At 45.6% G+C, this 15,745-nt stretch overlaps 1 protein-coding gene across 1 annotated transcript in view; it reads left to right on the top strand.

Moving 5' to 3' along the window:
- gareml (GRB2 associated, regulator of MAPK1-like) overlaps positions 1-15,314 on the top strand; it is a 23,730-nt gene extending 8,416 nt beyond the window's left edge. Inside the window, exons 3-6 of the mRNA XM_028953625.1 lie at positions 3,693-3,823; positions 5,047-6,213; positions 9,056-9,222; positions 12,113-15,314. Coding sequence (XP_028809458.1) covers positions 3,693-3,823; positions 5,047-6,213; positions 9,056-9,222; positions 12,113-12,965 — 2,318 coding nt within the window. The 3' untranslated portion in view covers positions 12,966-15,314. The remainder of the gene's footprint in view (positions 1-3,692; positions 3,824-5,046; positions 6,214-9,055; positions 9,223-12,112) is intronic.
- Positions 15,315-15,745: the final 431 nt, after the last annotated feature.

Below are 15,745 nucleotides of genomic sequence, written 5' to 3'. Positions count from 1 at the left end.
CCGATGTCCTTTATTCATTTCTTTTTGTTCACACTTTTGATGGTCTGGTTTCCAGTCAAGGGGTTGTGCCTACCTGCAACTGGCTTCACTGCTATGGGCTTCAGCTTCCACATCACCCAGACCTTGATCAGCAATGATGATGGCAACAACATATGAGTTTAAGACCAAACTGGGTAATAACAAAAAAGCGGTGTACTTTCATGATCCACGCCCTTGGCCCAGCTGTCTTCATGAGGCCAACTGGGATTCTGTTCTTGAAGCTCTTCTTGGCTTTTTCACCACTCTCTGGCCCAACTGGCCCAACTCTGGCCTCTGCTGGGTGTAGTTTGGGCTGAGTTATCTGGTTGAAGCAGTTCATCCCTCTTCTTTTTAGCCAAAGGTTCTTACATGGTGTGCAGCCAATTTGATGGCTGATGGCATGCAGATGCTGTGAATTCCTATGCGGTTAAAAGTTCATGTTCCGAAGTTCCGAAGAGAAAACTGAAGTTCTCCAGCAAATTTGATTCTTTCACCATCATTCAGTCATCCCTAAGTTGTAACTGGCACAGCATCCCAAAATGGTGCAGACCAGTTGGGAGACCCTATATTCTCAGCCGTACCAGTGCTATCAGAGAAGGTAGCTTTCAGCAAGCTTCATTCATAAAAGCGAGAGCCATTATCCTCCTCAGCTTGACGTCATCCCCCAGGGGATCGATCTAGCCACTGTTCCTAAAATACCGTAATTCCATGTTCCGGAATAACGGGAGAGCCTGCCACTTAGTGCTTCCTCCCATGGGCACCCCCTGTTACCCAATATACCCCTGTTACCTCAGTCCCAAAGTGAGGTCACATGATAGATGAGCTCACTTGTTTGGCAGAGGGAGGGGGTGTTTCCGGTGACTTGGAGACAGTGGGGCGAGAGAACAGGAGACAGTGAAGTCATCGTCTGATGTTGAGCCATCCTGGTGAATAGGGGTGCAGTGACCTTAGTAGTTATGGAGAGAACCCATGATGATGATTTAATGTGATGGATGAGATATGACAGGTATGAGGTGAATACATCTCATCAGTGTATGAAGGTCAAATACGTTTGGATGTGATTTTCTTGTGGAAACATGAAGACTTTGGTTTGAGGAAATTGAACACTTAACACTCCAAGTGTTAATAATGGGACACTGGAATGACTTTTATTTTTTTTTGTCACCATGAACGCAATTTTTAATAATGTTTTTAAAATCAGGTCTGACAGGCCAACAGACGTGAAAGTTATTGTGCCATTGTGAGACACGGCAAGCACAGAAGAAGGAATGTGTCCTCTGCATTTAACCTCATCAACTTGTAAGCAGTGGGCAGCCATTAAATGTGATGCGTATGTTCAGTGTCACCCTGGAGATTCGAGGTCACCATGGCCTCAAAGTTGAGTCTATTACTTTACAACAGTGGTTCAAGCTCAGACACGGGATTCAGGGATTCTGAAAAGAAGACCGGTTCTGAGATGCAGGCATGATGATGATTAAAGAGCATGTTTAGGCAGGAAGACATGGCATTAGGTGTTGAGTACTTGCTGAGTGAATGAAGCAGCTCTCTTTATGGTATGGTGGGATCAGGGAGAGAATGGAAGGATGTTGGTAAAAGGGGAATTACAGAATCCACTCCTCCCAGGGGATGGATATGAGGATCTTTCTCTCTGTCTCTTTTACACAAAGGCACATGCAGACACACTCACTCCATCTGTTCAGCTGCTCAGCTTCTGGAAAGAGTAAGTTGTTAGGCCTCCATCTGGTAGCAGAGGGACCAGCATGACCCTTTGGCTTTTGCAGCAGAACTCAAACAGAACATGGTGTGTGCATGTGTTTTTTATATTTGAGCAACATAAAACATTTTTTTAGCAGATAACGTTCTTTTACACCAGAAATGGTGAAACATGGCACTTGTTTATTAGCCTTATCACTGTCCATGGAATTCGGGGCTCAGCATTCCTACCTTGATTAGTCACTTACCAAGTGACTTGGAAAGGATCCACATCTGGTGGATCCACTGGTGTCCCTCAGGGCTCATACTTGGTCCACTCCTTTTCTGCTTATACACGAGATCACTTGGTGAGGTCATTTCCTCACATGGGTTATCCTACCACTGTTATGCCGACGACACACAATTCTCGACTCTCATCACCAATCTTTCCTGCTCATATAGATTCCTTCTCTGCAATATCAGATGGATCCGTTGTTATCTGTTAACACAGGCCACCCAGATACTGGTTCAGTCCTTAGTAATCTCACGACTGGACTACTGTAACTCTCTTCTATCTGGTCTACCTCTGAATGGTGGAATGAACTTCCCCTCGAGGTCAGAACTGTTATCACAGTTATCCAGTTTTTGTAGTGACACTGACACGATAATGGGATGTTGGAGTTGTGTTGGTACACCTCTACGGGGGTGTGTGTGTGTTAATGAATGATGGGATGAGATGTATGAATGGTAATCCTGCAACAAAGTGCCCCCAGTGAGAGCCATGAGAGAGGGCAGGAGTGAAAGGCTGGGGCAGAAAGACGTGGAATGAAGAGAGACTGTGGAGTGAAAGAAAGATTGACCCTGTCTTGAAATACTTTCTCAAGCACACAATGCTGAGCTCTTGTTCTTCCCAGGTCTTTGTGTCTATGAACAAAGCTAGTTACACACACACACACACACACACACACACACAGATTTGTTTTTGCACGTTTTTTTTAGAGTTATATGTACACTCAACCTACACTTTATCTTTAGAGTTAAGTAATTCTTTTGATTGAGTATTCAACTTCCTCTCTTTATGTGACTGTATTTTACATTATTCAGTAATAATTTTTTAATTAAATAAATATGTGTTACGTAACATGAGCAGTATTAAAATATAAATTATTAATAATATGAATTAAACTGTTTCATTAAAAAATATATAAAACTAATAATAGTAATACTTTAGTCACTGTACAACATTCAATGTTCAAATTAAAATTTGTCCATACAGACAAGTTGTCAGAGGGCTTGGATAAAAAAGAAAATATGTTACACACATGTGCGCGCACACACACACACACACACACCCTACATCAAAACAACACACCTGCCGAGCTCAGACAACACTTACAAACCAGAGCCGACTGCTGCCTGGACAGCACATTTATACACTGTCGCCATGACGACTGTGGGGTCTGGTCCTCCACACCGCGGCCCAACAGTGGGATCTAATGAAGGAGAAATGGGGGGGAGGTATATAATCTCCTCTCCTGTCATTTCTGTTATGTTCTGGTGGGAGGTGTGAGGACAGAATCCCTTTGGGGTGCCTGGGGTCAGGAGACCAAGACGGGCTGACAAGCGATATAACAGCTGTCAGAATCCTAAACATACAGAAAAGATTTCAGTGCGTCTCCAGCAGAGTTGGTGGGAATCCAAACAGGGGCTGTTGCTAAGGAGTTAAGGGTAACTGTGTCTGGGTGCATCTCTGTATCTGAAAGTGTGTTAGATGTTTGAGAGTGTGTTCAGGGACACAGAAGGTTACCATAGAGCTTGGGAAGAATGGGTGTCTGCAAATGAAACCTGTGAGGGGGTCAGACAGTATAAAATTTCCGTCCTCTGCAAGCAAACACACTGGAACTACTTGGCAGCATCTAATGTTTTTTTTTCTTCTCTCTTCTCTCTTTTCTCCATCTCTGAACTCTCTCTCTGTTTCTCAGGGAAGTTTAAGCTGTTGGATCAGGATCGGGATGTGAGGGAACCAGTGCAGTATTTTGCGAATGTTGAAGAGATCGCAGGAATGTTCCCAGATCGTGTGTTTGTGATGGAGGCCATCACCTTCAGTGTAAAGGTCTGACCAGCTTTTCTGCTAATCAGAGTTCTCCATGTTTGAATCTATCATTAACTTGAAAGTGGTTGTTGCTATGTGATACACAGCAAGCACAGCACAGAAAAAGGGATTCAAACCCACAACCTTCCGATTGCAAGTCCATTTCCTTATCTGCCTGGGCCACCACTGCCCCACTTAATTTAAAATATGAATGTAAGAGGATTTCAGGACCAGAGCTGCCTCATGACCATCTTCATTCTCTTGGTTAGTCTAAACGGAAGATCACTTCATATAGTTCTATTTTTATGGATCAGCGATATGTAAAGCTTATAACACACAAACTAGAGATCCCATAATGCAGCGTGATCATTGGTGACAGACTGAGGTTGCATGGCACATTGAAGACTTGAGAGGACGAAAAAAAGAATTTTGCAACCCATTTGCAAAATTCAGTATATATTGAGCTGCAGTGTAAAGATTGTGATCTTGTGGGAAGTGATGAGGTCAGGGTAATGAGTGGGTCAGGGCTGCTTTAAGGAACATGGACTGTGAATTCTTTAAATATCTTTCCAATTTACTGTATAGCACAGGACACCTTCAATATCGTTGTGTAGTCCAGTGTTGTGGCTGCTGTCATGTTCCCATCTAGGGGGACAGAATGTGGACAATGTGTACCAGGCAAGCCAACTAGTGCTATATACAACATGGGCACAAAGCCAAACACACTAAAAGAGGAGAATCCACGGACAGGCAAAGGAGAAAGTGCACAGCACAGCACACAACACAGCACACGGTGACACAACAAAATGTGTCCTCAGCATTTAACCCATCACCCATGGTGAACAGTGGGCAGATGATAGGGGCCTGGGGAGCAGTGTGAGCACTGGGCCACCGTCTTCCTGTCTCAGACCTCCTCATATACTGGCCGCAGATGAGTCACCAGACCGTGGGTGGAGCCAGCAATCAGAAGCACCTCCCCTTCAGGCCTAAAAGGAAAACACGTGCACACACACAAGCAGAGGCTTCCCTACACTCCCATGGCAATAAGCACCTAGGGATCCCACTTACTACCATTGTGTCCCTGAGCAAGACACTTAACCCTGAGTGTCTCCAGGGGGGGACTGTCCCTGTCACTACTGATTGGAAGTCACTCTGGATAAGGTGCTGGGTGCTGGATATTTTGAGCTTGTTGACTGTGAGGGGCTGCGTTTGCACGTTTTTAATGGCCTTTCTCTCTGTTCCAGGTAGTGTCTGGCGAGTTCAGCGAGGACAGCGAGGTGTACAACTTCACCCTGCAGGCCGGAGATGAGCTAACACTCATGGGGCAGGCCGAACTGCTTTGTGTACAAGGAGGCGGGCCAGCTCGTGAACGCTCGCGCCTTGGCGCCCTTCTGAGACGGCTGGGCAAAGCGGGAGCCCTGGGCCGACCGACGCGAACCAAGATGCCCTGCCTGATCTGCATGAACCACCGAACCAACGAGAGCGTGAGCCTGCCCTTCCAGTGCAAGGGCCGCTTCTGCACACGCTCGCCACTGGAACTGCAGATGCAGGAGGGCGAGCACACGGTCCGCACCATCATCGAGCGCGTCAGGCTGCCCGTCAACGTATCGGTACCGACGCGGCCACCTCGGAACCCCTACGACCTCCACGCCATCCGCGAGGGCCACCGCTACAAGCTTCTCAGCATCATTAGCAAGACGGTGGTGCTCTGCTGCATCCTGCGCAAGGAGGAGATCACGCCCTCGCACTTCCTGCTGCTGACGGACATGCCTCGCTTCGTGCTGCCCGAGGGCGTGCTCCGCGAAGACCCCATCTACCAGCAGGTGGCGCTGCAGAGCGCCCGCCGCTGCCAGGACAGCTTTGACCCCGACGGCTACTCCCGGGCGGTGCGCGAGGCTCGGACCGACTTCGCAGAGGAAGGCGTGAGCCCGCGCCGGATTCGAGTGTGCCTCCAGGGTGGGGGAGGGGGGGAGGTGGGGCGCTCCCTGCAGCGACTCTCGCTGTGCATGTATGGAGGAGGAAGCGGCGGCGGTATTGGGGTCGGAGGGGTCACACATGCCCAGACGTTAGCGCTGACACAGGGCCTCGGTGGCGGGAGCTGTCGAAATTCACTCATCGAAGCCCCCGCGTCACACACGGAGGCAGATGAGGACAGAGAGTACATGACACCCGACTGGCCGAGCAACGAGTCTCAGGAGATACCCTACGAAGAGCTGTGGACCAATCAGAGCAGTGGGGGCGGGAGCTACTCTGGGGACACCGTGCCTCCTGCGGTGGAGGTAGGCGGGAACAAAGCGGAACATAACCTCATCTCGTTTCACTCGTCCTCATCTCTGGAGGGTCCTACCCATGTTGCCATGGTGCAGGGACGAGTACCGACTCCACCTCCTGTGCCACCAAAATCAGAGGCTGTAAGTGTCTTTTTCCACAATCCCTCACTTTTCCAACTCAAAATATCTCTTAAAAAGTTCTGTCATGTTGCATTTGTGGTCAAGACAAAAAAGGGTAGATTGTACAAAATGCCACATGAGTGTTTCAATTAGGGCTTTCAATCATTTTTTTATTTAATTAATTGCAACTGCACGTCCCGTGGTAGTGTGTAGGTTTAAATATTTTCATCTGGTTGCACTTCCATTGCATTTCCAATCTTTGTACACCTGAAAAAAACAATGCATCCACACACAGGAACATCACGCCTTTCACTGTCCATCTCCCTCTTTGCGTAGGGATTGTCTCTGGCTTGGATGAATTTTGTGTCTGTGCCATAGGTCAGTAAAGAAATAGAACACATCCGATTCTGAAGAACATGTGGATGAATGTGTCAGAGCATCTCTTAAATGGAATGTCCTGTCAATGCTTTTTCTGTGTATGGGGATATGTAGCAGTAGACCAGACCGCGTGGCCAGGCTGACCTTGTCCATCATGTGATCTTCAGAACTGGACAACGGCAGGAGTGCAGGAAGGGTCTGCTCTGATGAATCACATTTTCCTTTAGATTATATGAATGGCTGGGTGCGTGTGTATTGATTTCATTGTGAAAATATGGCAGCGTGAGTCACTATGGGAACAAGGGAAGCCGCCAGTGGAGCTACTAAGATGCTTTCTGCTGATAAGCCTTGGACCCAAATGAATGTGAATGATACTTTCATATTTACCACCTACTTAAAGAGTGTTTTAGACCACATACACCACAAACATTACATCAGTGGTGATCCTGTACACTGTTGTATGCACTGTTGTATGCATCCTGCACACTGTTGTATGCACCCCCTCGGCTGCTCCTGTTGGGGGTCGCCACAGTGGGTTAACCGGCCAATTGATTTGTGAAACGTTTTGTACCGCACAATGCCCTTCCTGAAGCAACCCTCACAATTTACCTGGGCTTGGGACCACCACCAAGAAACACACGGTCACGTGCGTCCCCATTGGCTTGGTTTTCCAATCCCTGGAGGCACCATGCCATAACTAACAGGACTTCTACAACGATAGAGGTCTTGTGGATTCCGTGGCACAATGTTCGTCAGGGCTGGTCCACTGGGGAATCCAACAAATTTAGACAGGCTTCAGAGTTTTAGGCAAAATCATGCATATTATACACCAACTTGAGACACAGAAAGATGTAAACACTGACACGCTCACGCATGGCAGGCCGGATACTGCTGCTGAAGTTCTGGTAAGTGTGTCTGTGAACCCAGCAAAGCCTGTAAATCCTCACAGGTCTAGGCACGGCTGAATAATTCATACTGCACTGCTTTTAAAGGCCTGCCAATGACCACATGCTTACCGGAAACTCACACACATGCACACACACATGCACACACATGCTTTCAAATAGCACCATTTAAAACAGAAGTAAATGACATATTACTGTATTTGTCAAAATGTAATAGATTTTTGTTCTCAAAATGTCCTAAAAAAGTGTTGTTGTCTTAAACACGGCCAATAAATGACCAAATATGCTATTTTCTTACAAAGTATTAAGTATTACAAAGGTGACGTCAATTGAGGTGTTGATCATCCTAAATTCACAGTATGACATAAAACACAATATCGGTGCCAAATAAGATATTTTAACCAAATAAGATATTTTATTTAACATTCTGGCCGATACAAAGGGGGCTTGTCGTACATTTACACTATAATCTACATTATATAATGTTTTTAGGCAGCCAATGAACTGTTTTGTTGAACACATGTTTAACACTAAAACAGGCAACCGCTAAAATGAGTTTTATCTAAATCTCCTGTAGTGCAAAATGTCAGTCTAAGGGCTTGAACGGACGGTAGCCCCCCATAAATTTGTTTGTGTTTGTTGCTTATTTGACATGATATTCGAGTCACAGACACACAGGAAGCTGAACCCTGCTGCTGAGCTAAACCACGCCAGAGAGAGCATCTGCTGACAGGAATGGTAGCTTTTCCCTTCTGAAGCCCTCACTCCCCTCATTCTCTTCCACACGAGAGTAGCTCCACTGGTCCTGTAATTCAGCGCCTGTTCAAATCATCACCACTCTCACCCGCACTCTGCGACACAGTAGAACGTCCAAAACCTGTTTTCAACTGAAAGTGAAGCGATTGTCACTGTGAAACATTTAACCCATCACCCCAGCTCGGGATTCGTACAACTACGGGTCGGTTGCCTTACCTGCTTGTCTCACTCTCATTTGCCTCTCTGAACATGTTCTTGCAGTATCTGAGATTCCCTTGAGGATTACTGGAGTAATCCTCATGTTCCAGGGGTCAGGGACTGGCCACAGGTTGAAAAGCCATTAAAGTCAGCCCTGGGGCTTCAGATCGACCTGGCAACGTTTCAGGACATCACCGTTCATTGGCTCGCTGCACGAACTCCTTCCTCTCAGTCAGCTTTTTATAAATTTAGCAGCTGAGATAGCTTGTACTTTATTAAGTTGCCGTTCAGATGTGGCTTTTCCAGCCTCATAACAAGGTTAGCAAGACAAACGGGTCTTTGGGTGCTGTGGTCGCTTTAGGCCTGCCTGAGTTGGACGCATTTGACTTTTTTAAATAGCCGCACTGCTGTCCTGGGACACCCAGGACGCAAACTCCTTCAGTAAGTTCTGAGATTGTCACAAACTACTGGAAAATGTTTAGTCATAAATAGGGGCCGTTTCAGATTCACGGTCAATCTTTAACACAAGGAACATGCATCGCGCCATTCTACCTGTTACTGACTTTTTTTCTCACTCATTCAGATACATTGAAGAAATAACTATCTTACACTCTCTTTCTCTATAGGTAAAGGAAGAATGTCGTTTTCTAAATGCTCCTCCTGTTCCACCTCGCTGTGCTAAACAGGGAGGACCCGCCCCCAGCCCTCCAGTACCGCCCAGATTTCCAAAAGCTCCGCCCTCTCACTCGCTTAGCCCTAATCTGTCTTTCTACTCCTCTGGACTACAGGAGACGTGAGTATGGAGTAATAGAAGGTGTTCACTTCTAAAGTTTATTAATGATGAGCAGTTAGTGTTTCCAGCTAAATAAGTGTTTAAAAAAAATTGGCCAATATATAAATTTACCTATTTAATTACATTAATTGCAACTTCTGCTTAGAACACTGCAAGTATTACAGTAATTGTACCTTCAATGACATCATTTTCAGCAAGGTGTCAAGGCGTATGTCCCTCTACAGTCAGAGAATCGAACAACTGGGCTATGAACAACCTATGTTGTGCTTGAAGCAGCCTTTTATCTAATAAATCTGAATCTCTGCTGTGTTTTCTGATAAAGATGGCTTAAAAACTCACTTTTTATTTTTCACTGTCATTCCTCTTTTTCTCATTTACTACATGAATAAACACATAAATGGATACTGACAGCCTCCAAACTATGAAGGAACACATATGGAATTATGTAGAAAACATAGCAAAATCTTTTGCTTTGATGACAGCTTCTTGTGTGCCTTTTTTGAACCAGCCTAATTAACAGGTATGTCAAGAGTTGATCCATAGCATTCTTAATATGTTCAAGACCATCAGTTGTGTTTTGTAGAAGTATAGTTGGTACATACGTCTAAATAGTGAATTGCATTCAACTATGTAAAGAGAAACACATCACATGAAGGTCAGTCAATCCATAAACCTTCAAGAACTTTGAACATATCCTCAAGTGCAGATGCAAAGACCATCAAGGACCACCCCAGGGATGGAAGACCGAGCGTTATGTTGAAAAGTTAGTTAGAGTTAGTTGTCAACCTCAGAAAGTGGACATTATCAGCACCTCAGATTAGAGCCCATATAAGTACATCACAAAGATACATCATGACTTCAACTGTTCAAAGGAGATTCATACCTTCATGGTCGAACTGCAGCAAAGAAGCCACTTCAAAGGATGAACAAGAAGAAGAGGAGTTTCTTGGGCCAATAACCACAAGGAATGGACATTAGACAAATGAAAATCTGCACTTTGGTCATCTGATTAGTCCAAATTTGAAATCTTTGGTTCCACCCACCATGTCTTTGTGTGACGTAGAAAAGGTGAGCAGATGGTTTTCCCATGTGTTGTTCCCACCATGAAGCATGTGGGAGAAGATGATATGCTTTGCTGGTGACACTGTTTGCTGGGTTTGATTGGTGTTTCACTGTCGTTCCCTTGATGGCCAATCTGAAGTTCTGTGTATTTACCTGTTGGGGCAGTAATTACTCTGTCCAGAGAGTTTAAATTTGAGTTTGTAGTTCTACATTGAAAACAGGAATTCCTATTCTTTCTTAAAACTACAATTCTTGTTTTTAGAATCCACCCAATAGTAGATCGTAGGGTTTACATGGTTTCTCACAGTTCCTCTATAGAATTATTGGACATATTCGGTCCTCCAAGACATCAACTGAATGGCATGCAGCATTTATTTGACACCATCCGAACATGCTGCCGACCGAATGCTGGTGCTGAACGCTCATGTGGACGCTTTGATTTGCTCCAATGAGCAAACACCAGGTTCAGACATTCACGTGAATAAGAAGTTAACCAACATGGCTACCACAGCACTCTGCAGCGACCTTCCATGTAATCTGGTTTGTGCTTAGTTGGACCATCCTTTGTTTTCAACAGGACAATGACCCTAAAACTGTATTTGACCCAGAAAGAGAGTGTTGGAGTGCTGCATCAGATGACCTGGCCTCCACAAAAAATTTAGATGGTTTGAAATAATTTGAACTGCAGAGTGAAGGCAAAGCAGCCAACAAGTGCTCAGCTTCCTGGGAACTCCTTCAAGACTGCTGGAAAAGAATTCTAAGTGACTACCTCATGAGGCTGACTGAGAGAATGCCAAAAATGTGCAAAGCTGTCATCCAAGCAAAAGGTGGCTACTTTGAAGAATCTAAAATGTAAAGCAGATTCTGATTTGTTTAACTCTTTTGTTTGCTACCTTATTCCATATGTAGCTTGTCTTCATAGTTTGGATGTCGTCCGTTGTTAATTTACAACGTAGACCTGAGATTCCAGGTCCATGACTTATCATGTGTTCTTGTAGGCCCAAGGCTTTGTCTCCAAATTGTGGCATCCCCCTCACAAGTAAGGACTATCACCAGGTTGCTAAAAGGGCAAGAAATAGCCTGAAGTGCTATAGCTGGTAGTAGCCTAGTGGGTAAGACACTCGCCTGTGAACCAGAATCCCACTTACTGCCATTGTGTCCCTGAGCAAGACACTTAACCCTAAGTTGCTCCAGGGAGACTGTCCCTGTAACTACTGATTGTAAGTCGCTCTGGATAAGGGCGTCTGATAAATGCTGTAAATGTAAATGTAAGTGCCAAGATGGGAGAGTCTTGTGGAGGGTGAATGACGACTGTATTCCTATGTCAGGGGGTCTCTCTGTGGCGACCTTTTTAGGACCTTTTTTTTTTTTTACCAAGGTCTAGTATAAATGAGGTGTTCCCCATCTCAGCTCATCTACTTTCCCCCTGTTTGTCTGAGGTGCAGACACACCCTCTGGAGTTTGGATCCTTGCTCACTGTTTCCTTTCTTCTTTTGTAACGTCGGTAACATTTTACATATAATATTTCCATGTAACTGCAACATGACTCTGTATGGTACACAGAGGTATCATCAAAAGAGTTCAAATACATTACTAATAATTAATGAAATCAACGCAATTTACAATTTTCATCCTTACAGTCAATAGTTACAGGGACAGTTCCCCCCTGGAGACACTCAGGGTTAGGTGTCTTGCTCAGGGACACAATGGTAGTAAGTGGGGTTTGAACCTGTGACTTTGTGGTTCATAGGCTACTACCACCCAGCCTGTACATAAAGACCCCTTCAGTGAATGTCAGTTTCAGAATTCTCGTTTCTCTCTTCCTCAGTCCGGCTCCACGGAGTGGGAACTGCTCTCCGATTCCAGACTCTTACTCCCTGTACTGTTACCCCTGCACATGGGGCAGCGACTGTGTCACCCCTGACCCTCCGCCGGAGCCGCCCACCTCTACAAGCACCGCCTCCCCAGCCCAGGCCTGCTGGTCCCACCCACGCGTCACATTTTCTCCGATCAGCACACCCACGGCACCACTTCTCTCTGGCGATTCCGCTAATAAGAGCTATTCCAGCTGCCCCAGACCCCGCCTCGCCACTCAGAAACGTTTTGCCCCATTTGGTGCCCTCAACCCCTTTGCCAACCCTGGACACATCCCGCTAGGCCATAGCACCTCCCACAGCCCAACCCCCTCTTCTTGCTCATCGCCAGCAGAGTGGCTCGCCACCGGACGAAGCCCCTCCCCTTGCTCGTTCCTGCTGACACCTGACACCACTAGCCCCACCAATTTACTCGAACTAGAGGAGCTGAAAAGCGAAGATTCAGCACCAGCACCCACCCCACCCCCTCGGCCCATCAAGAGCCTGGAGTCCGAAAGTGCTGGCGCCAACCCCGCCCCTGCTCTGGAAGACCCAGTGAGAGGAGCAGAGGGCGGGGCTAATAGCGTGAGCAGCCACCAGTGGCGACCTCCGGCTGAGCTCTGTGCCCTGTCAGTGGAGGAGGTGTCCGCCTGCTTGCGCTTCATTGGCCTGTCGGATGAGGTGGTGGGCGTGTTCATTCGCGAGCGCATTGATGGCTCCATCTTCACACAGCTGAGCGAGGAGATCCTCTCAGACGATTTCCACCTCACCAAGCTGCAGGTCAAGAAGATCATGCAGTTTATCAAGGGCTGGAGGCCCAAAATATGAACTAGTTTGTTAAAGCTAGCGGCAAACAATTAACCAGGATAAATACCTCACAGAAGCTCTTTGGACATCTTGTTCTGTACTTTTCAACTTTTTTTTGTGGTGGGAGTTGTTGGGACTAAGTAATGGTCATCCAGATTACATCATTCACAAGGATTTTTCTCGGGTCAGCGTCCAATAAAACCCTAATGCACAACAGAAAGTACACTACAATACAACAGTTATCCTTCCATACAGGTAGAGTGAGCAAGTGTGGCGTGGTTATTGGCTCCTGGCCTGCGCACCAACTGCTGTACTTCAGGCGGGAGAGTGGCTGCGGGTCGGGGTGTCCAGGGTGTTCAGCGGGTGTGGGCTCGAAGACGCGCAAGTGGGTCCCCAGATGGAATGTGAAGGTCCTAGCGCAGTTCTACAACTGTTGCAGTGTTAAATGCTCCTGGTTATATTGGCATCCTGTGACGATTTAAAGTGGTAATTAGAGTGTTAGGTTTAATTGTAATAAAGTACTAATTATTATATTGGAGAAATTAAGTACCTGACAAGGCAATAATTAAGGGCTTAAGATGAATATAGAAAATGGAACCTGGTGTTTGCCCCTTTTTTCCAGTTGAGGGCCACAGTCCACAGGTCTCCTCCTGGGATTGATAATAGTACTTAAAAACAGTTTAGCGGGTCTCATCTAGTCAAATAAAAGCAGGCTATTTCTTTCCTTCTGAACGTTCCTCATTCTCATCCTCGTTCCTCATATTTAAACCCCCCTTCTGTCAATACGACACACGACCAGGAGTAGCACAACGTCTATGCTCCTAATGCCCCTGGTACCTGGGGATGCGACCGAATGCCCCACTGCCCCACAAAGCGATGTCTCCTATTGTCATAAACATGCCTGTAATCAAAGTTTTAATTCTAGCATTCTGATTGGTAAACTATCAAAATGTGAACACAATCAGTGAACACTCTCTACCCTCCGTTACATCTTAAATAGAATTACAAAAAAATCCCCATTTGTTAATAGTAAATGAACACAAATATAATTCTTCCTTTGTGTTTGTGTAAATTCACAATTCGCACCCGAATTTTCTCTCCGTTCATCTCAACGGAACAACACCTTCGTACCTAGGCCCAGGGTAGGGTCCATTTTGATGAGTCTAGAATACTTGTATTTGGTGAGCTCAGGTCTGGCACACATCATACACTTTACAGGAGGGCTCTGCAGCCCGGGTTCAGCAACACTGTACATAACGTGTATATAGTTCTGTGAGCAAGACTGTATTCTCCAGGCAAACGTGTATAATGAGAATGTTGCTGCCTTCACATCCCAGTTTGGAAATCGTAATTATGACCTCACAATTCAGCAACTGGGGTATGATATCACTAGTAAAACTAGTTTCCCCAAAGTAAACGTGCAGTAATTGCGATGTTTTCAATTGCAAGTGAAGGCAGCCCGTGTGTCCTGGATTACTGAGTGCAAAGTGTGAATAACTGTGTGTGTGTGTGTGTTATTTTTTGGATAACTGAGTCTGCACATCTGTATTACAAAAAGAAACACTAACCCCTGTTCCCAGTTTGTAAGTCTAAACTGATTCTAAATCAACGTTGATTTATTTGCTCTGTATTTGTCTGTTCTTAGGACGTCCCTCCCTAGATCTAAAAAGAAAATGTGCCTGTTGTGTCTGCAGACATTCTGAACGTGCCTTTTGAGTTTGATGGACTGTACTGTACTGTAAAAAAGAAGGTGAACCCCACTTCCTGTTAATGAGCTCCATGTTTGTATTTTCTGCCTTGTGGGTTTATCTGAGTCCCCTGTCAGTCATTATGGTTGCCATGGTGAAGGGTGTTACCTTCCACCAAGAGACACAAACTGCTGCTGCTGTGCAAATTACAGTTTTCTGCACTCATAGGCATGTCCACTCGGTACAAACTGTGAACATGCGTCCAAATTCCCGGGACGGACGCAGGACCAGGGAGAAAAAAAGTTCCCAAGGACTAAGAGTTCAGGGTGTCTTACATAAACCCCGCACAGAGACTGTAATTAAGAGACTGTAATTAGAGATTACTAACCATTGCTCTTGCTGGCAGAGTATGTTTGTGTAAATATATATATGTGTGTGTGTGTGTGTGTGTGTGTGTGTCTGCCAGCCGTCAACTGCCAGCAAACAACATGTTTAATGAGGGGCTTTCAGGAGACCCCGGGTGCATGTTCCGAGGATCCTGCACTTCCATAGAGACACTCCTACTGTTCTGGAATAATATTTAACAACGGTTTAGCAATTTCAATTGTACTGAAATTTCATCTCTTGTATAATTTAATCCTTATGGATTAGTCACGTAAATGAATAAAAATATTCCTAGTCACTGGATTCTCTTCCACAGGGTGTGGGTGGACGCTTGTACGTTGTGCATGTGCAGGTCAGCTGCTTCCAGAATGACCAGATTATTTGGCTGCATCATGGGAATATTTTCACATCATGGTCTGGGTTCGCTTGCCATTTTAGAGGGGAAGGGTCACTGCACATCAGTACAGAGTGAGAGATCACCTTTCTTTTGTGATACTGAGTATTCTCTATGTTTAAAGAGCAGTAATAAGTTAAATGCAAATATTCAGGTATGGATGAGCCGCTTATTAGTTACCTGGATCTTACAAAGGAGAACCTAGTTTTTGCTGGCGTTCTTCACCCAGCAAATAAAGCAGTGTTGCCAAATGCCTGAATGTTTCAGCCCAAAACTGCAGGAGCGTTGTGGTAAGCATTTCACAACCATGGCAGATTTTACAGTGACGTCTTAGT

Source organism: Denticeps clupeoides, chromosome 14, assembly GCF_900700375.1.
Source record: "Denticeps clupeoides chromosome 14, fDenClu1.1, whole genome shotgun sequence".
Taxonomy (NCBI): domain Eukaryota; kingdom Metazoa; phylum Chordata; class Actinopteri; order Clupeiformes; family Denticipitidae; genus Denticeps; species Denticeps clupeoides.
Note: the sequence above shows the minus strand (reverse complement) of the source record. Positions and strands in the feature narration are given on the sequence as shown.